Source organism: Antedon bifida, chromosome 10 (assembly GCF_963402885.1).
Source record: "Antedon bifida chromosome 10, ecAntBifi1.1, whole genome shotgun sequence".
Lineage (NCBI taxonomy): Eukaryota > Metazoa > Echinodermata > Crinoidea > Comatulida > Antedonidae > Antedon > Antedon bifida.
Window position 1 is genome coordinate 9150900 of NC_136235.1, and position 27965 is coordinate 9178864.

A 27965-nucleotide genomic window follows, 5' to 3' on the forward strand; every position below is an offset into this window, starting at 1 on the left:
AGGTTGCTTCAACCTAGAATGTTTGTGCCTGTCTTGGGATGTGTGTTTTTAGGTTGCTTCAACCTAGAATGTTTGTGCCTATCTTGGGATGTGTGTTTTTAGGTTGCTTCAACCTAGAATGTTTGTGCCTATCTTGGGATGTGTGTTTTTAGGTTGCTTTAACCTAGAATGTTTGTGCCTATCTTAGGATGTGTTTCTCGAGGTTGCTTCAACCTAGAATGTTTGTGCCTGTCTTGGGATGTGTTTTTTAGGTTGCTTCAACCTATAATGTTTTTGCCTGTTTTGGGATGTGTTTTAACTTGAGTTGCTATTAGAATCTCTTTGGAATATCGTTCTTGTGATGTGTCCACTGTCAGATCACCAACCTTTCCATCTTCATATCTAAACAAGATAAAAAAAGTATCGTATTATATCAGTTAGGTATTGAATAAAATAGTAAGTTGCATTATATACCGGCACCTTTCAATTCACAGCATCCGATTGGTTAATCGCTGGTCTATAGTTATTGCCATGCCCTCGAACTATAGACCGGCTAAACTGCGCATGTCTGTTTCCTCTATCTTCTTTAATACAATCGGATCCACACGCCCTAGCCTAGTCTACAATGATTAACTTTTGTATGAGCTGACATAGAGGATTTAGTAAGTTTAGCGGCCAGTTAAAATATGAAGAAACAAATAAAGTATGATTTGGAAATTTTTATTGCATATCTAGCAGCGACGAATTATCAAATGCATTTTTTGTTTGCTTCTTAGCTTAGTAGCGAAACTGTGCAACTAACTAGGCCTACTCCAACCAAGGCCATGTTTGCATTCAAGATTCAAGATTCAAGAAATGTTATTTGTCCATAAAAATGGAAATTCGCTTCGGCCTAGCCAACCAAATTGGGTGGTACAGTATATAAAACAAATATTTACTGGGCACGGTGATCACGAGACATACTATATCCCTTGAATTCGTCTCGGGATATAGTATAGTCTCCAGATCACCTTGGGCTATATTTTTAACCATGCCCCTATTTGAATATTATAACACACCTGTATTCTTGCCATTTTATTGGTTAATTCGTATCACATGTTCATTATTTGTTATACTAAATGGTAAAGGTGATATTTTATTGTATTTTTGTTGCAACGTGAGAAAAAAAAAAAAAAAAACTTACACAAAGAAGAATCTCGTACACACATAATCCGGGTTGGTACACACCCATATATTGCCATTTTTCTTCAGGTCCCTGGAATTGATCACTAAAATTTAAACATTTAACTTTGTTAATTATAATAAAACTAGATGGTGTTCTTGCTTCACTCGCGTACCCTATAGTACGTGCCCACGGATGGTTCTCGAATATATAAACATAACTGGAAATTATGAAAGTGAATTTATACTGGGAGACTGAGAGAATGGAATGTTCCATTTATCGCCAATCTTTATTTTTATGAACGTATCTATATATTAATGCTACTAAATTGGTCTTTTTAAATTTTACGTATCTCCTACAAAACCGCTGAATGGTACATGCTCACATTTGGCACACTGGTGTTTCTTGATGAGCCGATAAGAAAACTTTCCTGAATTTTAAGGATAAACACTAAAAATGCAAAAAATTACAGTAATTTGACATCTCAGCGGCCATGTTTCGCGAGTTGCTACGTCACGTTACTATGCAACCTTCTCTGTTGTGTGTACAACAATGGCTGCATCTACAAATACCATGCAGATCAAGTTATATTACCTATATTTAGTCATCTGATAACATTTTTTACCACACTGTTTTTTTTTCATAGTTTTTTAAAAATGCCTCTCTATTGATTTTGTAATTTGAACTATCCCCCCACTGATAAGAAAGTGCTTATTTTCAACAAGCTTATGTAACACAAATAAAATCCCCAAAATTATGAAACATAGTGGAAACTATAGATCGATATTTATTGGAATGTATGATCAATAGAAATGTTTTGCCCGCACCTGGTCTTTAAATAAAAAAATTGTCAAATTGGCTTCCAGCCAATTCAATTCAATGGTTGAATTTAACCATTTATTTTTGTCATTTTATAAGTGAAAACTTTTTTTTTTCGATTTTTTTTCTACGGAAGTGATTAATTTATTAAAACTACAAAATAATCTTTTGAGAGACCGATTTAATTAATCTTCATTTTTCATGATTTTGGGGGACAATACATCTTTAAATGAAAACTAAGCCACAATTTAATTACAAAAGTAGCAAATAGGGAACAATTAAAGCTCACACAAAAAAAGAAAACTATCGAAACCAAATAATTATATATATTATAAATTTTATTATACTTACTGCTCCCATGCGAATTAGTATATATAACCACATATTAAAACAGAAAAAGAATGTGCGGAGCACAGGTTACTGCTAGTGGTATAGTAAATCTATATTGTTTTGTCTTCAACATTGTGATGCTGTACTCGAGCTGTTTGACCAGTTTTCAGCTATTAAAAACAACTAGCAGTAACCTGTGCTCCGCACAGTCTTTTTCTGCCTTATGTGGTTATATACTTTGCATGGCAAGTATAATAAAAGCGCACTCTGATAAAATTACTTTGACAAATTATTAAAATAAAAACAAATTGTATCAATAATAAAATTCGGAACTACTGTATTTACAGCCATTGATTTTGTTATACACCATCCCTTTATTTTGAAATATATGTAAACTAAAAAATGAAAGCGATACTGGATATGGAACTTTATACTTTACTTTTGACTGTTTAGACTTTGCAAAAATATAAGACATTAAAGAAAAATTGTGCTGTGTGAATTAGATGATGCACGCAAACACTAATAAAAGTATAAAATGCCAAACTATATTATTTTGGGTGTTTTTCGTGGTGTATAAATTATTTGATACATATAGATAAAATAAAAAAGTTTAACATAATTCGATTGAAAATACAATTGAAACACGAATTGTTAAGCTGTTTTCATGTTCAACAATATAAAAAACCATTTGGAATCGTTTTTGTTTTTGTGTGTTCATTTTTATTCATTTACATTTTATTTCAATGGTTTTGATATTTTGCAATTTTTATGTGTGGGAGATTTGTTAGCTATTTGCTACTTCTGTAATTAAATTGTGGTCTATAGCAGCAACCCATGCTCTGCACGGTCTTGTCTACCTTAATAATAATTTGCATGGGATGATTAAGTATAAAAGCGCAATACTTGATGGGATAGACTGAGGGTATCAGCGGCTAACACGAACTGATATCCCAACTCTTTCATTCCAAGAGGTATTGGCTTTTTCAATAGAAGATATGTTCGTTAGTTATATTCTTTTGTCTTTATTTATTTAATTCTGTTTTTATATTTATTGAGAAAGCTTAAAACACTGTAATTTCCAAATTTATGGATGAATAAAGCGATGTCTATGTATGAATTAAGTTATAGAATAATAAAACTACAGCTGCTTACGGACACAAAAAGTGCACAACTTGAAATTAAATGATGCGCTCGGACACTAACTTTTAAATACGATTTGTGTTATTTGTTATTTTATATCAGTTGTTTTTTATATTTTGCATTTTTTGCGCGAGGTTTGGTATCCTTTTTGCTACTTTTGATTACATTACATTGTGTTCTAGTTTTGATTTTTTGGTTTAAGCGGTGATACCGAATATTTACAGTACATATATCATGGATTCAAACTCGAACTAAGCATTGATATCAATGGCCACAAAGTTTTACTCACTGAGCCAAACCGTGTTACGAAAATCATTCTGTTCAAAGGATAGGTGTAATTAAAACTTCAACAACTTGATCATTCAATATGGTTGACTGACTTCCAAGACTAAACACTTAACTGTTTTAATTTGGCGGCGCGGCATGGTATTTGTAGATCCGGGCATGGTGGTACACAACAGAGGAGGTTGCACAGTTGATATGTGACGTAACAACTCACGAAACATGTCAAATTACTGTTATTTTTTGCCCTTTTTTTAAGTATTTATCCTTAAAATTAAGGAAAGTAATATAGCCTATCGTGTGCGGCCCCTCAATAAACATCAGTGTGCCAAATGTAAGCACGTACCATTCATCGGCTTTGGAGGAAATACGTAAAGTTACGCAAAAAATTTAGTAGCATTAATATATAGATTATCGTAGAAGGAGATAGGTAAATGCGAAGCATCCTCGTATTAATGTGTGCGGGTATTTATCTAGATGCGCATCCATTAGATAGTGTATACCATGATTAAAAATTAATTAGTAAACAGGGTTACATCAGGTGGTTCAAATCAGTACCGAAAGTATGAACCAACTTTATATACCATCGAGTAAAACTTAATTTACTTATTTACTGAAATTTGCCCTTGCGTAGATTTATATATAGAACAAGAAAGGTTATACAGATGGTGAGGATTCATTAAACCTATATTTAGTACATTAGTATTTTTACCATTATTACTACAATTTTAATATTAAAATATTATAAATACAGGCCGTGTTTACGGAGCCACAAACAAAGTTATCTGCTAATCGGTCATTACCAAACAACCAGATGCACAAACACAACACAATCGCATTTATATGATAATTATCCGATTTTAGTGAGATAATTAACGGTTAAACCCTGTTTCCATAGGCAGTTTATCGGTTAATTATCGTTTAATTTTTATCGGTTAATTTTTGGCTGCGGAAACACGGCCACAGACAGTACATACCTTCACATAGTGCTATACAGGTAAGATTTTTACTTTTTAAAAATCTACAATCAGACTTCTTGTTTGTCTGGAAATAATCAATGTTCTGAATATCAATCTATGAGTGTACTGTATTCTATAAACATTCAATACATTTATAAAATCATTATATAACAGATTTTAACATTTTTTTAATAGACAAAAAACAACCAACATAAATTAGTTGTAACTGTATTTCTTTGTACTCACCACATGTATTGTCCTATTTGGGTCTCTATGATATCCATGACCCATTCCAGAATATCCAAACGAAACACTGGAATGAGGACTGAGGTAAATACCCTGGCCATATGCAGCACCATGCAGCTGTAATAAAAACCACTGGATGTATTAAGCAAACAAGTTTGACAAAATAAATGTGATATGTGCCCAAATATGGTAGTGATGTGCCCAAATATGGTAGTGATATGACATCATCGTGTCCATATATGGGCACATCACATTTTTTGTCACATAAAGTTTGATAGCATTAGATGTATTAGCATACTTTGTTTCCATTCATGAATACAATAATCAGAAACTTGAGAGACAGTTTTTCCTTGGAAAACCTTTAATATGCCTTGTTGTATATACATGATTGTGCAATTGTCTTTGGAAGTAAAACAAAAATTTATTACATTAAATGATTATCTGTCATACAGTATGACTTACTTGATATTTAGTTCCTGATGCATTGATGAGACCTTTGCGTAAAATGGAATGCCAGTTTTCTATGTGAGAGCCACTGAATAATTTAAAAATATAAATGATATATCAAACCACACTTAAAATATAACTAAGAAGTAGTTTATTTTTTATTATATATATATATTATTAATCCACATTTTCTTATCTATTTTGTGGCTTTGGAGCCATGGTCAATCATATAAATAACCATAATAAAAAAACATATTCAATATCTGGTGTGGGGGCTAATTTTTATACTACGGGGGGCTAACTAAGTCTGAATATAACCTTTAAATTAATGAAACTACAATAATACTTGTGATTATGTTAAATTGGTGCCCCTAGAAACATGGTCATAACAACTTACTGAAAGGCAAAGATACTACCATGCTCCAGCTTAGCCTTTGAGAAGATGATCTCCTTAGAAGGTGGACTCGTCATTAATAAAAACTGATGAGGTGTGTGCATGAATTTGATTTGCTGATGAAATAAAAACATTTAGGATTTAAATAAACGATGATGTCACATTATAGTAAAGTTTCTGAAGTATGGTGTTTGGATGTAATTTGCTGATGAAACAAAAGACGATGACACATATAATAGTAAAGAGGTTAAAAGATGGAGTTTGGATTTGATTTGCTAATGGAAGAGAAACAAGGTGATATTTTAATAGTAAAATAGAGTACGGATATTATTAATGTGATTGTTAATTAAAAACCATTCTGTATTATAATGATGTGCACTTACCCTTGAGTCTGGTAATTTTACTATATGGGACCTGTTACTGGATACAATCCTGTTAATATAAAGAAAAATATTAAATTTAATTTCTTTACTTGTTTAGATTGTAGTTACTGTACAATACATGTACATGTGCTCAAGTAGTATTGGAGTACCTGGGTAGATTTCTACTCCATTCCGTAAACCTCAAATGAAACTTGGATTAAAAGCATGATATAGTTTATCCATCCTGTAAATGGTGAGTTACTTGCTGTTACTGTAGATAGTAATGAAATATTTTTGTAAAACATATTCTAACTAATATTCTATCAGATTGCATTACCATTGCAGTAATGGATATGAGTTTGGATCCTTTATATCCATTCGTTTCTTCATGTTAGCAGGATCTCCAGTGGCAAGCATCTCACGGATTGATATAAAACTTTCTAATGACTTTTCAATCTTTTGAAATCCTGCACAATCTTTTTTCTAAAAAATGAAAAAAATATGAGTCATGCATGAGATTATGGACATTTGATGATGTGGTGGCGAAGTCTTAAGCTCAGTCTAAGCTCTATCAAACAAGTTTGACTAAAAAAGTGTGATGTGCTCAAATATGGTAGTGATATGCCAAATCATCATGTCCATATATGGGTACATCACATTTTTTTGACACCTAAAGTCTGATAGTGTAAACAGAGCTTTAGGGGTCTGTTAACGTAACCTGACACAGGTGTAAACAATTATGTATTCCTCTTTTGAAATACTTATATTAATTTACCTTTGGAGAGAAAGCAAATTCCTTCGGGTTAGTAGGATCAACTACCATTGGATAAGGATCAAGAATCAGACTTTTTCTTTTGGATTTCACAGCTGATGAAACCATGGCAACAAGCAGATCAACAACTTCAGCACCCATTGCAATGTCTTCAGCTGCATTGCGCATCACACCGAGAGTTTGGAATGCAAATACGCATAGTTCACGTTCGCATACAGCAGGCTAGGAATGAAACAAATATATTTTTATCTTTACTGGAGGATTCAGAGTTAGTTTATTCTTATTCTTTTCAACACATTATAATAAAAAAACTTAAATTCTACTCAAATCATTTAGAATAGACAATAGTTCTTATTTATTACTGTACAAAATAGACTACCTTTAACATGTAACCATTTTGGAAGATGTGTGGTTCATCACATACGACACAGTACTCATTTAGGGATGAAATTCTGTTGCGTAGGTAAGAGTAAACTTGGTGTAGAAACCCATGGCAGAGGCTTGGTACTGTTTTAGCTGTTTTTCCAGCCTAGAAAAATAAACATTTATATCAAAAAGTTTCAAGATTAGTACAATATACTGTCTCAAAACCAGTGTTTTTCAGAAAATCTGAATGCATTTTAAAAGTGACAAAATTTTCAACATTTTAATTAAAAAAATAAGTATGGTAAATTATTTTTATACAGTAGATTCCATTTCCCATCATCTCACGCTCTGTCATCTAGTCTACCCTCTAGTTATTATTTTATCTCTGTAATAGCAAGATACAAATGCTTACCTCTGTCAATGTTGGTAAGAGATGCAATTCATCAGGATTTAAATGTTCTATGGGATTACTTTTTGAACTTGATTTTTGTCGGAAAAGTGTTTTAAGGCTCTTTTTTCTTGGAATGAACTCTTCTCCCTGGAAGCTCTGACACCTAGAAAATATCACATTAAATATTTTAATAACAGTAATCAAACCTTATTTTGTAATTAATATTATGAAATCAAGAGAATTTATTTAAAAGCAGCAGAAGCTGAAAGCATTGTATTATATACATTATATCAAAAACATAGAAAAATATATATGTATAACAAATATGGGCAGCACACAAACATCAAAACACAATACAATATTATAGCAATAAAAACATTTTAAAATGCCAGACGATTGAAGGCTTAGAAATTAAACACCATAAAAACTCCCAAGAATGCGCTAAGGTTATGACACAAATAACATAAAGTAATTGGTAGATTTTATCTGAAATAAAATGTTTTTAAAGTAGTTTAAAATGTGCGCCAAAAAGAAAAACCTACCTTGCTGGATTAGACTGTACAAAGGCTATTGCAGTTGCTACGTCTCCCTCGCTCATTGTAAGTGCATTTTTAGCCATTGTACGACTAAAACCTAACTCCATAATTTGAGATAAAGCAGCATCGTCAACAGAAACAGAAAGACTAACAAAAAGAATAGCCACGGTGGTTCATTATTGCAACAAAAAAAAAAATTAAAAGTTGATAAAGAAACAATAGATAATAGTAACAAGTGATAAGCATTAGTATTTAAGCTATATTATGCTTTAAAGATTATAGATATAGTATTATAATATTGAGGTTTGCATTATAAAAAGTGATTCCTGAGTTTAAATTTGAAGAAGTTTTATTTTACTAGTGCTTATTCACCATGCAACCCTTTAAACAATATTATATCTACTAATTTTGTTATTATTATTTAGAAAACAGATGCAATATTGGACAGTATAATTGTATTAGTAAGAAATCAATAATTGTTAGCACACGACACAAAGAATACAAAGAAATCCACGACCACAACGCATTTCCTGTAGGAAGGTAGTGCATAGGAAAATAGTATACTGCATGTTTTATGCAAATTGATTAAATTATGATTTGTTTTTTCATACACATCCGAAGCCTAGTACAGTAACTCCTAATTACAGGGTACTGTAGATATTCCTTATAAAGTATAAGGGATCATGTCCACATTATTATACTGCAGTTACTGCAGTAACTCCATTTTTTATAATAATATTTCTTTGTTATACTAATATTATTGGTTTGTTTTTAACTCTGTTGTTTGTGATGATCTCTAGCTAAAATGTGTGTTTAAATAGAATTACCTGTTTTTGAACTTTTTAGTGCCTGAGGATTCAGTTGATTTTGGTGTTGTTGATGCTAACGGCATCTGCTTGGATTCCACATATGAGTTGCTGTAAAGCTTCCAATGTTTAGATACAAAACATTCAGTTATTCTATACAAAAAAATAAATAATATTAAGAAGTATAGTCAACCAACACATAACAATAAAATTAATGAAGATTAGGCTATCTTGAAGTTGTAAAATTGTAACTTACTTTCTAACTTGAACACATATTCCAACTTGTTTTTCTCTTGTTGAAGGCTGAAAAACGGTAACTTTTGAAATATCTATAAAAACAACATTTTGCATTATTACATTCATGTTCATCCATTATATAGACATAAACTTAAGCATATAGGATGTTAAACAAAAGTATATTAATAATATAATCTTTTTATACAGAGATTGTAATACTTGCTAAAAAATTCCAGTCCACAACATTTTTCAAATAATCAATTTAAACCTGTCCTTTGGTACACCACTACTGTAATACTATTCAAGGGACACACATTCCTATGAAACAAACGTGGGGAAATACATGGGACACCATATTAAGGGGACAATTTGTTAGGTCCCTTTAATCTTCATCGGTCTAGTTTTAAACTATGTGTACCACAAATCTGAATAAAGATATCAAATTCTTTATTATCCAAATCTATTTTTTATTTCAACAATAGTACAACACATTAATTAGTATTTTATAAATATTTTAAAGTTTTTATAAAGTATTCAATAATAAGCATACTTTTTATCTATTTTTTCACTTCAGGTCTTGGTCTTTTAATGTATTTTAAATTTTAAATTGTCATTCTAAATCTGATATAGGGGTTTAAACTGTACTATAAATAATTATCAAGATTTGTTTTCAACAAACACATGGCTGTTATTAAATAATGAGTCTATTCTTGGCACCAAATAACTAATACAACAGTTGTGACATTAATCTGATAATGTATAATTCCAATAAAATAGAGATTGGGCAAATTCATGTTATTAAATTATTTGTTTTATTTGAATTTGTTATTAATATGAAACTAATGTTAAGATGTATGACTATTAAACTTTACATTGTATAATGTTTAATATTATTTCCTTGTGCGATCATAAAATAATGCAACTTCCTGCTGTTGTTTCTAGGCATGTCATTTAGCATACAAAGTGTAAAGCTGATTACTTCCTACAAAAGCCAAACAAATATTGTAAGCACTGAGGTGCTTAGACCCTAAAGAGAGTTTTTCACAGAATAAATAGATTTTGGTAAACTTCGCTTTGGCTCTATGAACTATTGTTTAGAATATTAAATATTGTAGGATGGGTGAATTTTTAATATACAAATAATGAATGCTTATGAGTGTATATATCAACGGGGCTTGTTGATATATAACCTTTCATCATTCACCAAATACCATTATTTGTACCATTACACAAATATAAAACATTCATTATTTGTTTTATATAACATCTAAATAGATACCTGTCATTTGAATCAAATAAAAGGTAGGCTTTAGCCAAGGCCTACATTTGATTCACATTGATTAAAACAGTAACATTTGGTTTTTAATAATTATATTAAATATTATTATTTATATGGATTTTATAAATGCACCTACTGTCTCCTACTAACGACCAAACAATCCTAGGCCTAGCCTAATACTAACAGGCCTAGTTAGACCTATAGGATGAAAGACAGCAATACAAAACTTCGACAGGCAACTGGAACTCATTTAGGCTATGTTTTTTCCAACGATTCTACGTCTTGTAGAGACGCTCCAATTAATTAATTACAAAATATGTGGCACTGTATTTCAAAAGCAATAGTATAAAACAAATAATTTCCTAACACGAACAGATTTTTTTTCGTACACGAAAAAAAGGACTATTAAACTATCGTTTAATAGTGCTAATATTGCACGCCATGTGACCCACAATCGTCCAATCTAACGACAGGAATTTATTAAGGTGTTAGCTTTATACAATGGTTTATGGATCAGTAAAGTGCTATTGTAAACCAACTCACATATCTTGTATGAACTGTGAAGGTACAGATACATTATCAAAAATGAATAGATCACTTTATAGTTCAAATAGTAAACAAGTCTGCTAAACAAATCATTCTACTAACAATAGGTCCTTTACAGGCTACAATACACAACAGCAGACTGGACTGAGTGCACAGCATCCTTAATCTTATTCCATATGAATTTCTAGTCTAGTCTGAATTTAATAAAAATGTTTAAATAATGGGTCATTAATGTGATGACACTCACCATGTTTCAAAATAAGCTATAGCTTGTTTTAAAACAACAACATATCCACTAATAGGCAAGAAAATCATTAATATATTTAATAAATATACTTCACAATATATCAATAGACTTCACCTTCTATAACATGTACCTGTCATAGTAGCAGTGAAAATCAGATATTAAACAAATTCTATAATAGCTAAATCTTTTAAAATTATGAAGCTAATAATTTAATTATTTGTGTTATTGGTATTAAGATAAAACTTACCTCCATCTAAATAACGAGAAGAAGAAAAGTTGAGACGAACAATAAGTGGTTGATCACAGAACAAGGACCACGCATTTGCTATCTCATGCTGTAAACAAAATATATCAATATAAACTAGACATGAAACTCGTCACTTTGACGAGTTAGTTATCCGCACAACGACAAACGCCACGTGCACGTCATACGTTGGAATATTGCACACAGATAAAGATTATGGCATTATGACAAGAACTGAAGAATATGATATGCTGTTAGTGCTGAATTCTGTCAATTTGTGTCATATAGTATATACATGCAAAGAGTATAATCTGTATACATATTACATACAGTGTAGAATAGGTGAAATTACGGGACCCGCCATTTATTCCAATTTTTAACATGGCGACGGTATCAAAATGAAACACTTAAATAGCAATTTCTGGAGGAAATTATCTCAGGAACAACATATTAACGTGTAGAAGAAATTTGAATACGTAAAATATAGATGCGCACCCTTTTAAATGTGATGAACTATTACGCAAAATATGAAAATACGACTTTTTTTATTCAACTGGCCATATGATGACGTCACAACATCCGATTGGCAAAATGTTTACATGAATTCGTATCTACAATCCAATAGCCTCCAGAAAACGTTTTAATCGTGATTATCACATTTTATTCTTACGAGCTATTACAGATTAAAATTTACTGTAAAGATGAAATTAATGACCCACGTAATTAAAATTTTTAGGCATGATGACGTCATAAAAATTAAAATATTTTTATCTCATGCTAAAGAAAGTTGATTGACCTACACAATATATAAATTTAGGAGAAAAAGGAATACAGATAAGCATGATGCGCTCCATTGAATGTGATGAGCAATAACGAAAGAGACAAAAATCCTATATTTTACATTCGTGTGGCCATACGATGACGTCACAATGTTTTTTTAGCCTTATCGATGCATGATCCGATATCTACAACTCATCAACTTCTAGATTTTGTAATAAAAATAAACGGTTCACGGTTTACTTTAGAAACTATGACTGTTTAAAAAAAGACATAATTTTGACGATTTTTTAAGCTTTTTCATAAAAAACGCGCACGAATTGTCTAATTCAACGTGTTCGTATGGCGTTATTTAAACTGGAAAAGGTCTAAATTGTTTTCAAAATTACTAGGAAAGACTTGAAAAATATAATTCAAGAGAAAAAAATATGTTTTTAACGCTACGTGCGCACCGCGTGCGTAAAAAATTGCGCGCCCGTGGGAATTTTTGACATGCTCAAAATGACAAGAAACGCATAAAAAGTTGATTAGAAATTAATTTTGCGCATTTTGAAATTTTAAATGCGCGTGCGCGCGTAACTTCTTGTGAAACATGCCATTTTTAATCCGTAGAAAGTTTGCCCCTGATATGACTTAAATTTTGTCAAAGTGTCAATACTAAATGACTTTTGGTTTTTAATCTATAATCAATCATTGAAATTCATAAAATTGCGCGTAAGTCACGTTGCGCAACTATGACGTCATTCAAAAATAGGAGGTGCACAACTTCACGTAAATGCCCATATGTTGTCAAAGTTATGAAATGTTATGTTTACGTTTTAGAGAAACGTGACTCACAAAAAGGAAGGAAGGATCCAAGAATAATACAGAAAAAAACTATTGATCCCATACAATAACAAGGAGTTATCCGCTTGGTATACCAAGCGGATAACTAATTAATAACACTGAGAAAATAAGATAATTTCTCTCTTCCATTTTACAGTACCACTTTTTAAAACATTTTATTTATTTTATTTTGTACTGGTACAATAAATGACAACGGTGCAACTACTGTTTTGAGTTTAGAAAGCACCATATTACACAAACCAAGAGTGGTGTTGGTAGTCTATGAGTGATAGCTTACCTGGATGAACCGACATAGGCCTTTTCCCCTTCAAGGGGAGAACATAACCGAAAAGTAACATTTTATTCATGAACTCCCCTCCAAGACAGTGGTATCGCCCATGCGCCACGCCCTCAGGTGGGCGGCAACGCCCATGCATACCTCACCATTCCACGAGACGCTTGTCAAGTGGGGAGGAGGGAGGGTTGTTCATCCAGGTAAGCTATCACTCATAGACTACCAACACCACTCTTGGTTTGTGTAGTCTATTACGTGACTAGCTTACCTGGATGAACCGACATAGGCCAGAATAGCACCGGACTAGGCATCTAGTCGGTGGTGGGCTGACAAGAAGAGGTAATTTGATCAACATACCTGTTTACTGTGGCTTCAGCACAGCGTGTGCTACTGGTGCCATGTTTTGAGCGAGGTCTTGGAGGTAGAAAGCTGTGAACGTTGTGTGCGATCGCCACCATGCTGCTTGTAGTACGTCTGCTAGCGGAACACCCGAGAACAGGGCCCATGACGCAGCCATACCCCGTACCTGATGCATGTGTGCAGGTGGAGGTGTTTGAGACGCCGAGTAGCCTGCCTGGATCGCGGCGATGATCCACCTAGCTATGGTGGCCTTTGATGCCGGACCGAATGGCGGGACTGTGACGCAGAAGAGGTGAGAGAGCTTTTCTCGTACGTCCTTGGTCCGATGGACGTAAAACTTTAAGGCCCGCACCGGGCACCAGAGTTTGTCCTCGCGGACAGAAGAAGAGGCAGCTATGGTGGGGATGAAGATCGCGGGCGGCGAGTGATGCAACGTCTGCGATTTTGCTAGAAACCCCCTGCGAAAAGTTAGCCGCACGCCACCGCGTTCGAACCTAATATGGCCGGGCTCTAGCGATAGAGCATGCAACTCACCCCGGCGTCGACAGGATGACGCTGCAACCAGGAACGCCGTTTTGAGGGTGAGATTATAAAGAGAGGCATTATGTAATGGTTCGAAGGGGGCGCGGGTGAGTGCAGAGAGTACGACGTTGATGTCCCAGCGCGGGAGGAGAACCGACGAAGGAGGACGCTCATGATGCATGCCTCGCAAGAGGTGCGTGATGACAGAAGAGTTAGAGATCGTCGAACCGTCGGGAAGCGCCGGCAATATGGCCGCGATGGCCGACCGGTAACCTGCAATCGTGCGGGGTTGCAACCCTGAATTGAACAGGTAAAAAAGAAAGTCACAGATAAGACCCAGAGACGCAGTCCTGGGGTCCGTGTTCTTCTCGGCGCACCACCGGAAGAAGTGCTTCAGACGGCTATTGTACACTGTTAGCGTCGATTCTCGTCGGGACTTGGCCGCCAGGGCGGCCGGGCCATCTGGTATGCCAGACTCTCGGAGGCGATCCCTGACAATGGCCAGGCAGTCAGGCGCAGGGATCGGATGTTTGTTAGTGAGAGATGTGCTCTGCCCTGCGATAGAAGGTCCGCACGGACCGGTAGTTGCAGGGGGTGGTCGTACAGTAAGCTGTAGAGGAGTGGGAACCATGACTGGCGCGTCCAGTATGGAGCCACTAGGAGCACCCGGCAGTGATGGCGATGAACATGCGACAACACGAGCGGGAGGAGAGAGATCGGTGGGAACGCATACGCCCAGAGACCGTCCCACGAGATGGACAGGGCGTCCATCTGCCACGCTTGGGCTTCCTGGAACCGGCTGCAGTAGGTCGGAAGCTGAGTGTTCCGCGCTGTCGCAAAAAGGTCTACGAGCGGCCGCCCGAAGTGGTGGAAGATGAGGGTGGCTATACGCGGCGAGAGTTGCCATTCCGTCGGGCAAAGCAGAGGCCTTGATAGCGCGTCCGCTACTGTGTTTAGCCGGCCCGCTATATGGGCTGCTGTTAATGTTATTTTGTGCGCGATGCACCAATGAATTAATGTCCACGTATGGCAGCAGAGTGTTGGCGAGCGCGTGCCGCCCTCTCTGTTTATGTAGGCCACGACGGTGGTACTGTCGGACCGAATGAGCACATGACGGCCCTGCACTGACGCTTTGAGAGCTTTTAGCGTGCGCTGCACCGCCCATAGCTCCAGAATGTTGATGTGGTGACGGGCCTCGCTGTGAGACCAGAGGCCGGAAGCGTGCTGCGTCTCCGAGTGTCCTCCCCATCCGGTTTCGGAGGCATCGGTAGTAATTCGTATGTCTGGCGTGGACCTGACCGGCCGGCAGTGAGAGTTTTTGTGTTTAGCCACCAACGGATGTGTGTCGCCACGAATGGGGACACCGGCACCACTTTGTCGATAGAGTCTGACGCGGGTCGATAAAACGCTAGCAGATGGATCTGCAACGGTCTCATTCTGAGACGGCAGAATGGGAGTAGGTCGACGAAGCTGGCGAGGAAGCCCAGAGTCCTGAGCCAGTCGAATACCGTTGGAGCCGAACTCGCGAGCAGACCGGCCAGAGCTGCCTGCGCCGAGACCACTCGCGCTGCGGTCGGGTGAGCCACGCATGTGTTCAGATTGATCCGGGCTCCAAGGTATTGCGGGTACTGAGTCGGGAGCAGGCACGACTTGTCCCGATTGATTAAGAAACCTACTCGTTCCGTGGCGTCGAGGACGAAATCTATGTTGCGCAGCAACTGATCTCGTGACTGGGCCACAACCAACCAATCGTCTAAGTACATGTGTATACGGATACCGTGTCGATGCAGGAACGCTGCCAGCGCCCGAACGACACGCGTAAAGACCCGTGGGGCTGTCGACAGCCCGAACGGGAGTGCTACGAATTGGTAAATTTGGTTGCTTATGCGGAAGCGCAGCCACCGCTGATCGGCCTCGAAGATGGGTACATGGAAGTACGCATCCTTGAGATCTATTGAGGCTGCCCAGTCTCCTCGTCGCAGGCCAAGCAGAATCGTGGAGAGCGTCTCCATTCTGAATCTGGCTGGTCGGATGTAGCGCTTGTTGAGACTCTTGAGATTTAGTATCGGTCGCCATCCGCCGGAGGATTTGCGAGCCAGGAACATCGTAGACTCGTGTCCTGGTGGGGCGTGTCGAGCGTCGACCGGAACGACCGCGCCCTTGCGTAAAAGGTCGGAAACGCCGTCCAGGAGGGCGCCGCGCATCTCTGGATCGCTCGGGATCCGAGTGTGGCTTATCGTCCCCGGCACCGGGGTTGCTGTTCATGAATAAAATGTTACTTTTCGGTTATGTTCTCCCCTTGAAGGGGAAAAGGCCTATGTCGGTTCATCCAGGTAAGCTAGTCACGTAATAGACTTGAGTACCACCTCTGTAATCAGTCCCTACTGTATGTCATTTGAGGATTTCAGATTTGATAATTAAATAATAATCAACTAATCTAGTCACCCACTTAATTCTAAAAAAAAAGAGGCCTAGAGCTAGGGTTAGCATTATAGTTGTGTAAATAGGCCTACATAGTGAAAGAGCTAAGAGTTTAATTACTATTTCAAGAGTTTAAAAAGAAAACGCGATTTAAAATCTTCAGAAAATACCCACAACTGAGTTATTTTCCAAACATTACGTTGTCTAGCTCACTCCTCGTGTGAATGCTGACGTCATCACTTAAAAAAAATACACCATTTTCCATTTCAGTTAATTACCGCCCTGGTCCGTGTGTGCAAGCGTGGTATATTTACACCGCTGAGTGGATTGTAATATCGTGAACTTTTCTTTTGGTTTTTTATATTAATAATGGTATGCAGTATAAACGATAAAAATAATCGAGAAACATGGTGTTCTTTTATTATTTCATAGGCATAAAATAAACATGAAATGTTTTAGCTGAAAAAAGTGTGTGGCGTATTTGGCATTTTATTGATTTGTGTTATATTACTGCAATCATAGTTTACTAAATTACATTGAGTTATTCACCTGTAGGGTATATATCTGAGGTTAATAGACCACCAAAACACAATACACAACATAATATGCACTATCAAGGCATTTTCAGAGTACCGCATTACCAAATGTTCATTTCGTTTGAAGTGTTTTTCAAATCAAAGTTTATTATTACTTCATCGAAAAAGATCTGTACAGTATTTAGGATAGATTTATTTAAATTTACATTATGTAACATTTGTTATTAAATGTGATGGAAACAGTTGCTCTAGCCTATTAAACAGTGTGTAATCATCTATTTTTTCAAACATTTTCTGAGGCTCGGGAAGGGGACCTCCTCCCAAACCCACCCTCACTCGGTCCTACGCACCTCGTTTGCCACTTTCGTGGCCACACCCCACCCCCCACCCACCTTGTCAGATCCTAGATCCGCCACTGTATTTGTTGTAAACAATGTACAGACTTACATGAAGAAATGAAATGTCAAGCTTTAGATCAACGTCAACATCATCTAAAGATGAAAATCGCCTGAAATTGAAGAGAAGGAAACCATAATTGACAAGTAGATACATTAATTTTAATCTTACTAGATAGAATATCTAATAATGCATTGACCTTTAAAAAAAACATTTCTTAAACCATGCAATGAATTATAGTATTTGCACACATCAGAGGATTAAATCAACTTTGTTTTAATCAATATTAAGTTAAGTTAAGTTAAGTAATTTATTACTACAGTAACATTGGTAGTGATGAGTGACAAACCTGACATCTATTGCAGTGGGGCCATACCACAATTTCACAGAATGAATATCATGACCAAGAAGTGGATGTAATGTGGCTTCTTCTAATAAATTATCTCCATACGCCTACAAAGGAAATAACTACATTTGTGAACAATTAAAAGAAACCCACAAAGTTCAAAGAACTTCATGGAACAGTACTGTACCGTATACCGGACATTAAATTTGTTTGGCAATGTTAACAATATAAAGTGATTACAGATTGACATTTAAAAGTAACGAAAGCTCCTTAAGTATAATTGTTACAGTACAGTAGCTTAATTAAACCCCATTATGGGTTTCCACTGTACATGTGCTAGGTACAGTAGGTTACTGTATAAAATACAGTCAATGTGAAATTGAAGAAATAATTAATTCATTAATTAAGATTACTTAGGATCAACCAGGAATAAAAAGGAATCAGTATAGGCCATAAGCAGTAAATCGTATCGTTTCATCTCATTCCAGTATTAGGGGTCTAGAGTTTCTTAACATATACAATGTTAATTTTATAGTTAACAACATATCAAATGTTCTCAACAATCGTGCGTGTCAATTTTGAGAAATCATCGATTGATTTTGGTACTCTATTTTGATACACATCGCGATGTATCGGTGTGAGGGATTTGTTCCCGCGAAAGAAACATGTTCAAAATTATCCGCAACGTCCAAAAATCTGTACAATGTGATTGTATTTCACTAATCATGTTGTTGATTACAGATTGGGGAAACCCCAAAACTGTAGCAGTATGTATTCTTCATGAGTTGACGTTGTAAACAGACATTTTTAGCTTTTGACTGTTTAGACTTTACGAAAATAAAAGACGCTAAAGAAAAAGTGTGCTGTGTGAATTAGATATGCGCGCAAACATAACAAAAGTATAAAATGCCAAACTTTTTTGATATTTATTTGATACTTAGACTTGGAGATAAAATAAAAAGGTGGACAAAAATCGAATGAAAAACACATTGCTGTGGAAACACGAATTGTTAAGTTTATTCATTTACATTTTATTTTTATTTTACTGGTTTTGATATTTTGCAATTTTTTTTGGGTGTCTAGAAACTCGGATCTAGAAAACTCAGATCTCAGATATCTGACTTTAAGATCTAGAAAAATCAGATATATGAGTTTTCTAGATCTACTGTAGAAAACTCAGATCTGAGTTTTCTAGACACCCATTTTTTTTTGTATGGGACATTTGTATACCTACTTGCTACTTTTGTAATTAAATTGTGGTATACCAGTACCCGTGCTCCGCACGGTTTGTCTGCCTTTAATAATAATTTGCATGGCATGATTAAGTACAGTATATATGCGTACTCTTCCCGGCCCCTGACAAATTATTTAAAAAAAAAAACCAAATTGTCAAGAATGCAATTCGGAACTATTTACGGCCATTGATTTTGTTACACGGAGTATTCTTTTACTTTGAAATATCTGTAAGCTACAAATTGAAAGCATTACTGGATATGGGACTTTGTGCTGTGTGAATATTAATCTAGTGTGTGCCTCAGAAAGTGACAACGTGCATGAGAGGGACATACACGTTGAAGTTTGTCAATCAGTCAGCTGATTAAAACATTTTATTGATAAAATATGAATTGGTAAGTTACAGGAAAGTAAAACGACCCGTAGGAAGACCAAGAAATAACTGGATGAATCAAATAAAGAAAGACTTACAAGGACATGTAGACACAAACACAATAACAAACCATCCTGCCAAAAACAGAAAAAAATGGAAACAAATTGTGGAAAGCGGCATGGTATTTGTAGTTCCGGCCATGGCGGTACACAACACAGGAGGTTGCGTAGTTTATACAGTGACATACTGTAACATGGTCGCTGAGACGTCAAATTACTGCTATTTTGGCCATTTTGTTAGTGTTTATCCTTAAAATTCAGGAAAGTGACATACTGTAGCCTATCGTGTGCGGCCCATCAATAAACATCAGTGTGCCAAATGTGAGGACGTACCGTTCAGTGGTTTTGGAGGAGATACGTAAAATACGCAAAAAATTTAGTAGCATTAAATAGATAAGTGTTTCTTTTACAGTACTGTATAAATCCAACACGAAAATTACTGAAAAAGGGATCGGACAATGCTGTGGGTATATCAGTGACCGGTTGTTTTCTCTCTCATATTGGAGATGATACAATAAATATATAAGCAAACTTCTAAATAAAAACGAAAATAATCAGCCAGAAAGAGAGAAGTTCAAAACTTTCGGAAAAACTAACTTTCACATCAGGTACTGTATTAGGGCTATATTTTACTGTTTGGTTTTTTAAAGCTGATTCAATATTCTAAACGTTATCAGGGGCGGTCGCAGAACTACTTTTAAGGGGTTGCCCATGAGTCCAGGGCCGTCGATACCGAGCTTTTGCGCCACAGGCCCCTCAACCTGTGGCGAAGCGAATTTTGTTAAATGACACCCCTAGATGGCAGGAAATGGTACTCTTGCACATAAAATTAACGGCACCTCTAGTTTGCCGGAAATGACACACTATATCGGGCTACAAAAAAGCAATACCATCGTATCCCTGGATTCGCCAAGCAAGTAGGCCTATACGTTGAATAAAAATTTACCTAAGATGGTAGTAAGCTCTTTTGTTCAAACTTGTTATTTATATAGCGATAATCCACCCGTTCCGGCATGCACGCCAGGCCTCTTGCCTACTCCTTGATCGATCCATATCTCTGGTAGGATTTTAATGTTATATCTAAATGCCAGTGTAATTACGTATGGATAAAACAATATTTTTCACCTGGAATAATATGTTAGTCGCGTAATGTAGCATATACAGTAACACGGAAATAATTTATTTCGATCTTGATTGTTTTTTGTTTTTGGCTTTAAAAATGGTAGCTAGAGCCTACCTGTAGGCCCATGCCTCAAAAAGTTTCAAAGTACTTTTGTATCATTTGTGTAAATTGTTTAGTATTTTGCCGGCAACACATTTTTGGTATGGAAAAAAAAAAAAAAACTTTTCTTACTGACCTATCCATTTTTGGGATTTACCCAAAACGTGGCCAACACAATAATTTTTTTTTTTTGGCCTTAGTATCTGAGACCAAAATGATGATTTAAATACATTTTCGCCAATGTTTAAAATGACAGTAACATTTATAACCAGGTTAGTTAGTAGCTATTAGTTTTTAAATTTACTTTAAAAAAAACAAAAAATGCAATTTTTCAGTTACATTACAATAATTGATTGCATAATATTTTTTTCTCGCTGAAAGTACACAGACCGGTGTGTCACTATTCAACTAGAATACCCAATGCATGAATATAAAGACATGGTATTGGTAAGCTATTTTCTAAGATATCACTCCATAAAAATGGCCAAAACTTCAAAATTATCTATACAATTTGTAAAAAATCACACTTTTCGCAGCTTCGACAATAAAAAACCTATTTACGATTACAATACCAAATTTCATATGCTGTTTAAACCAACCCACTCAAGAAGTCATACAGAAAATATAAGCATGGTAGGTATGTGAATAATTTATGAAGATACTGCATCTCAAAAAGTCTCAAATTTACTAAATAATCTATTTTTTTCAGTTTTTATTATTTCAAATTTGAAATTTTAGATACATTTATATATGTACTGTATGTTTACAATCCACTTGACTATCCACATTACATAGTAAATATAACACTTGGTCAAGTACAGTATTTGTAAAGTTACAAAAGTTGGTCCAAACCTCAAAAAAGGGCTATTTTTGCAGTAGGGAGTACCTTTAACCAATTGCTTGAAATTGACTGAATATTTCGTGGAGAACTTTTGATATAGTGTGGACAACATATTTATTTCACAATATCAACTTTCAAAATGTAGACCCCGAACATTGGAACGAAATTCATTTTCTAGGCCTTTTCTCAGCTACTACAGGTAGGCCATAATCATCTTCGGATCATATATTTTTAAGAGGGCTTACAACATACAATTGGTAAATCATTATTACTACTGTATAATCTATATTACACTACAACGGCAAGATAAATTTGTTCTATTGCACACATCCATACTTTGCTAGTTCACTATAAATAGTAAATTAAGACTTACATCTTCATCATTGTGATCATCACTATACTGATAGTAATCATTGCAGTCTTCACAATCATCATCCACACTACTGCTGTCACCCTCCTCAGAATCCTCCTCCTCATCATCATCATCGTTGATACCAGGTTCATCATCAATTTCTTCATCATTGGGGTCACTTTCATTTCCAAGTGCCGACAACTGTTCAACAATGCTATCACGTTGTTGTTCAATGCTTTGATTTACTCCGTTTTCTTCATGTTTACACATATGATGATTCATGAACCAATTGGATTCACCATTACCACATGAACTAAGTGTTCCATCTGGATAACATCCTGTTTCATCTCTAGTTTCTAATATTGCACGTTCATTGTTCTGTTTATGGAGTAGTATATTACTTTCTTTCAAGCATGCACCGTGGTTGAAATCATACCTAGCATCATCACCATCTACTAAGTAATGTATATCGTTAATTTTTTTTAAATGTGTGGGTTGGTGTGTTTCTCGTTCAGCTGCATTTCTCGGAAATTCATCCCTTGGTTTATAAACACTGCCATGTTCTTTTTGTTCTGCTAAAAGAAGAGGAGTTTTGCTTTCATCCTTTCCTTCATAACAGTCATGAGAAAGGTCTTCCATCATTTAATGCATTCTGAAAGAAACCCATAGTAAAATAATAATGAAATTATTGAATATGTTGGACAAACAATTCAGAGTGTAGGCAAACCTTGTATGTACTGCCAGTACAAATAATACTAATTTAAATAATCTTTTAATTATTTATTAAAACAAAGGAACTGATCATTATGGTATACCAGTAAAAAAGCATGCTGTCTAATCATGGCTTACTTCCTTCATGGTACAGTATGCAGCATTAAAATGAAAAAATGAAGTTTAATCAAATCTGACTTTGATTAGCAGTTTTAATAAAGTTATTCACTTCTGGTGAAAAGAAAATGAACAAAAATAATTATTTCACAAAAATCGAAGAATTATTCAATATTTTTTAAAATAGGGAACAATATTATTTTTTTTAAAAGTTTGTAATATAACCACATGTCTGAAATCATTAATGAAAAATCACACCAAGAGAAATTCATATGTTTTTTTGTTTGTTTTTTAAATAAGGACTTTTTCTTTTTATTTAGGCCCTAGTGCAAAGCATTCAAACTGCAAAGAATCTGTACTTCATTTACATTAAACACCAAATGCCCAGACCGGGTCAGTCTAATTACCGAAACCAACTGGAAACAACTGAAAACAACCATAAACAACCAAAAACAAACCGAAAACAAAATAAACTAGATTTGAACTTGTCACTTTGAACAAATTTATAATTAACATTAATAGCAATACTGTAATAACAAAAATATAAAATCATTAAATACATACCGGTACATATTTTTGTTTATTTCAAGAATCTTTCAAATGTGATTAAAAACAAATTAAATCAAAAACAATTAAATAACATCATTACTAAAAGTGAGACATTTCAGGCCAAAAGGTGGACAGAATCATTCCACCAAACCTAGGCCGAATAGTCCAAGACAGACTGAATCATCCCGGATTTGCCTAGCTAGGACCTTGGAAGGGTAATTTAACAAAGTGCGAGGCAACGAGGCATGCGGGGCAGGCAAGGCAAGCGATGCAAGTCAGAAATTTTAGTCCATTATCATTGCTCTTTTGGCGCTCCATAGAAACAAAAATATTGAACATTGAATACTGTAAGCGAAACAGTGTGCGAGAAACACGTCTGTAAAATCATTAATTTAAGGATTTATTTGTTACTGTTTTGTGATTCTTCTTCATTAAAGTACTTATGAGACATAATTCTAAGGTGTTATTCATGTGATAAAGAATTAGTTTTCAAATTTGGAATCAAAATACAAGCGAAGGAAACTACAGTAGCGCCAGGCTTATTAGTACGTACATGGACAACAATAATAACGAGGCCATATACATGGCTGCAGTCGCATGCGCAAATTTGAGTTAGTGTTTAACGACCAACATAGTGAGCTATAGAGTCGCGTTAGCTCGCGACTAAAAATCGTTCGTAATATACCTACAGTACTGTAGCCTACTACAAGAAAAATAGTGTATCTCATTATTAATATTACACCAATTACAATATTATTACATCAAAATTGATTAAATTATTTTCTACATAGGGCTCTAGGTTAGGGCTAAGCATATTAGTTTAAGTTTAATTTTAGGCCTAGTTCATTACAATTGTCGAACGTAATTCTTTTTTATACATGCATTCCAGAATTCTCTCACAATGTTATTCTTTGCGGCATGTTATTGGATCGGCATATCAGGTACCTTTTATTCACCGCCAGTTATTGAACATTCCCTGGCCATCGTTGTTCACTTTATTTGCGAGAATGAAATGTCTGTGCGTTGCTGCTGAAACCACGCTATATGTTTAATAATTTTTTTGCTTCTAATTTCTCAGACTTTAGGGACACTGAACCTGTGGTGTATCGATGTCTCCCGGCGGTAAACACTGATGTCTTGAACAACACCATTATTTGGCAGAATGAAGTTGACTCGATCTTGAGGTCGTTCGACGTGCTCAAGACGGCGGGCAATGACCCTAATAGTATTAGCAACCAAATTCTAAAGTTCTGTTCTACCTCCTTATCCTTTCCAATCATGCACATATTTCGTTTCTCTCTACAGACTGGTGTTTTCCTTGAAAGATGGAAAACCGGCAACGTTGTCCCAATACACAAAGCAAATTCAAGACTTAAAGTCACTAATTACAGACCCATCTCATTACTCTCCACTGTATCAAGAGTTTTCGAACGCACAAGCAACTCTTGAACCACGTTTCCCTCCCATATCGCTACTGAACAACATGGCTTTATGTTCGGTAGATCGTGTGAGACCAATCTGGCCATGCTTATGTCTACCGTATATGAAGCCATTGAGCATAGACATCAATATAATATTGTTTACACAGATTTCACCAAAGCTTTTTCGATAGAATACCCCATAATCTTCTTCTTCTCAAACTCAAGCAATTTGGAATCTGTGTTAATCTTCATGCTTGGTTAAAGAGTTACTTGTATGGGAGACTCCAGTGTGGTTTTTGAGGGGGCAGAATCCAATCTCCTCCCCGTCCTCTCTGGAGTTCCCCAGGGCTCTATCCTGGGCCCTATCATATTCAATTTTTATATTAACGAAATTCCCCGCCTTTTCTTACATTCCCAGTGCCTTGCGTTCGCGGACGACCTCAAGATCTACAAGATTATCAAAACCCCAGATGACTCGCGTGCGCTTCAGGGAGACATAGATCGTCTATTCGAATGGCCCACCGTCTGGAAACTGTCCCTGAAGCCTGAGAAATGTAAAGTTTTAACATGTTCCTTAAAAAAGAAAGAAAATCTTGTCGCTTACGATTACAAAATTAATAGTAATTTGCTGGAAAGGGTTGAAGTGCACCGCGATCTTGGCGTTCACACAGATTAAAACTTTTTCTACTCACATGGATACTATCGTTAAAAAAGCGAACCAGCTGCTCGGGCTGATGTGGAGACATTGCAAATACCTTTCACCTCCTGCTAAATTTGCCCTTTATACCTCATTAATTACTCCGTCCTTGGACTTCTGTTCTGTTATCTACAACTCAATATCCCAAATACATGCCACAAGAATCGATCGGATTCATACTAAATTCATAACGCTCCTCGGCCCAGCAGCCGGTTCGCCCAACACCAGTAAATTCTTGCCAAGTACTAAACGCACACGAACCGACATGATTTTTCTTTTTAAATGCCTAAATCCAAAGTTTGATTGTAATTAGACTTGCCCCAAGTCTGTATTCATCTTTTTTTTTTTATTTTTTTTTTTTTATTTCGATTTTTGTCTGAAAATACAGACTTGTGAAACACGTATAGAAATCGATTTGCAGACCGCAAACATCTGATAAGAATGATGTAGGTTATCATACCGTATTTGGCTATATAGGGCGGGCGGTATGTAAATATGGATTTCGAATCAACCAATGATCATTTTGTTTCAAAATGAAAAAGATCGAGTACGTAGTACAGTAACAGTGCTGAATGTATGATCGAGACTGAACAACTGTTGAAATATAAAATCGTGTTGCCAAGTTGTTTTGATTATTAATTGTTTAGTCTTTGCCAACTCGTACGTATGTCCTGCCAAATAAAACGCCAATAAGGTACATACCACCACCCACCGGCACACAACAGAGCTACACTACCACACAGGACAGGGTCTGGGCTTGGTGGGAATTAAATCAAAAATTATCTCCTCATAATAAATGATCCATTCAATGTTTGATTTGCGGAGAAGCTAGCCTATCATATCAAGACGAGTTTTCATGTTCTTGGGAAAATTCCCATCAAATGTTTACCAATACCAGACTACTAGGCATATTATAAAATCATTTCTAGCCTTCAGAAACGTTCATCAATGTACCCAAGCACACATTGTTTAAACGTAACATAGCGCATGCGTATCATCTTAGTTGTTGAGTCTGATCTTTGAAATTCTGAAATATGAATATTAAAACAGCGTACGAGTGAGTGAGCCAATCGCATGCGCCTGAAACTAGTCAACTGGATAATCTATGCACCAAGAATTCTTGGTGTCAAACCATGTGACTTGTGCGTGTTTCCCCAGACGGAGTATTCAAACTCAAGTATTACACGTATGAAACACCATATGTGCCAAAATATTTATCTTTTTACTAATATTAAGACAAAACTCCGTCTGGAACCCAGACTAGATTGTAATCAAAATACAAATATTTGCCGTGCCTCGTATACCTCGCACTTTCTCAACACTCACCGGTCCTTAGAAAGTAGTCATAAAAGATGTACAGTAAAGCTAGGGCCTAGACTAGTTATACTATAGTAGGCAGATGATCTTAGTTGTTGGGCCCGATAGTCTTAACATTGGGCCCGATAGCCAAGTGTATCGTTTATAAATCCGTTCCATTATACTTATAGTTTATAATTCTTGGCACACAATGTTTTTGTTTATAATATTATTGGTAGCCATTACGTGCGATTAAAAAAGATATGATAGAAAATTATTAAATATTAGATTAATAAAGGTAGCGTAAGCTAAAAAAAAAACCACCACATTTTGTCATTGGGGAACTGTATCTGTATGTATATCTGTGTCTTACTATTGCAAAATTGTTTGGAAGAGAGAGAAATTGAGTCCCTTTTTTAGCCTAAATGAATTATTTGTTGTTTTTTTTACTTTATTGTGTTTGGTATAGCAAGCCTAGGCCCTCCTACTAGGCCTAGAAAAATATAATGTCCCCTTAATAGTCTAGGTAGGGTAATCATAATAGGCCTAGGCCCCTACTAGTAGGCATAGGGCCTATATTTATAAAAATATTTTATGGTGAACAATTATAAATCCAATTCGTTTGTGTGGACCCGATCGTCTTCCCTTTATTTTTATAATGGGTCTAGGCCTAGGCCTAATCGTCTAATTATATTGGGCCACACAGTTGAGCCCGAACGTCCACACAGTTGAGCCCGAATGTCCGCCCGCGTTGGTGGTACTCGATTGTCTACCCTAGCCATATTCTCGTCTGGCCCCGATCGTCTGTCAATCTTTATTTACTACATTATAACACAGTGAAATACCACATAAATAATACAGTACACTACTTACATAATTTTTTAATATAGCAACAAACTAAATTCAATAGTAGATATCCTGTTTTACACATAATTCAAGGGTTTGTTTTTTAACTTTAAAGCCTACAGCCCTGCCCTGGCCTCCTGCTCGAAGTCTCGCTTTGTTTTGTTTTTGTGTTCTGAAAATTCTCGATTTTGTGTGTAGTTTAAATTTCCATTTCAACTTTGACATT

The 27965-nt window shown here is 35.8% G+C and overlaps 1 protein-coding gene across 2 annotated transcripts; it reads right to left on the reverse strand.

Annotated features, from left to right (window-relative positions):
- On the reverse strand, positions 1-27872 carry LOC144853798 (protein mono-ADP-ribosyltransferase PARP6-like). 2 transcript variants are annotated; one of them, XM_078711633.1, is made up of 19 exons: positions 27767-27872; positions 22124-22754; positions 18026-18129; positions 17728-17788; positions 11548-11635; positions 9248-9320; positions 9013-9144; positions 8192-8332; positions 7671-7812; positions 7272-7421; positions 6896-7114; positions 6458-6603; positions 6142-6190; positions 5762-5874; positions 5380-5452; positions 4918-5034; positions 4690-4756; positions 1163-1247; positions 1-381 (listed from the first exon to the last, which is right to left on the reverse strand). In XM_078711633.1, exons 2-19 carry the CDS (start codon positions 22742-22744, stop codon positions 258-260), a joined length of 2505 nt encoding a protein of 834 aa, XP_078567759.1. In that variant the 5' UTR covers positions 22745-22754; positions 27767-27872; the 3' UTR covers positions 1-257. The 2 variants fall into 2 exon arrangements, with proteins under 2 accessions (XP_078567759.1, XP_078567760.1); XM_078711634.1 differs by lacking the exon at positions 8192-8332.
- Between the last annotated feature and the right edge of the window lie 93 nt (positions 27873-27965).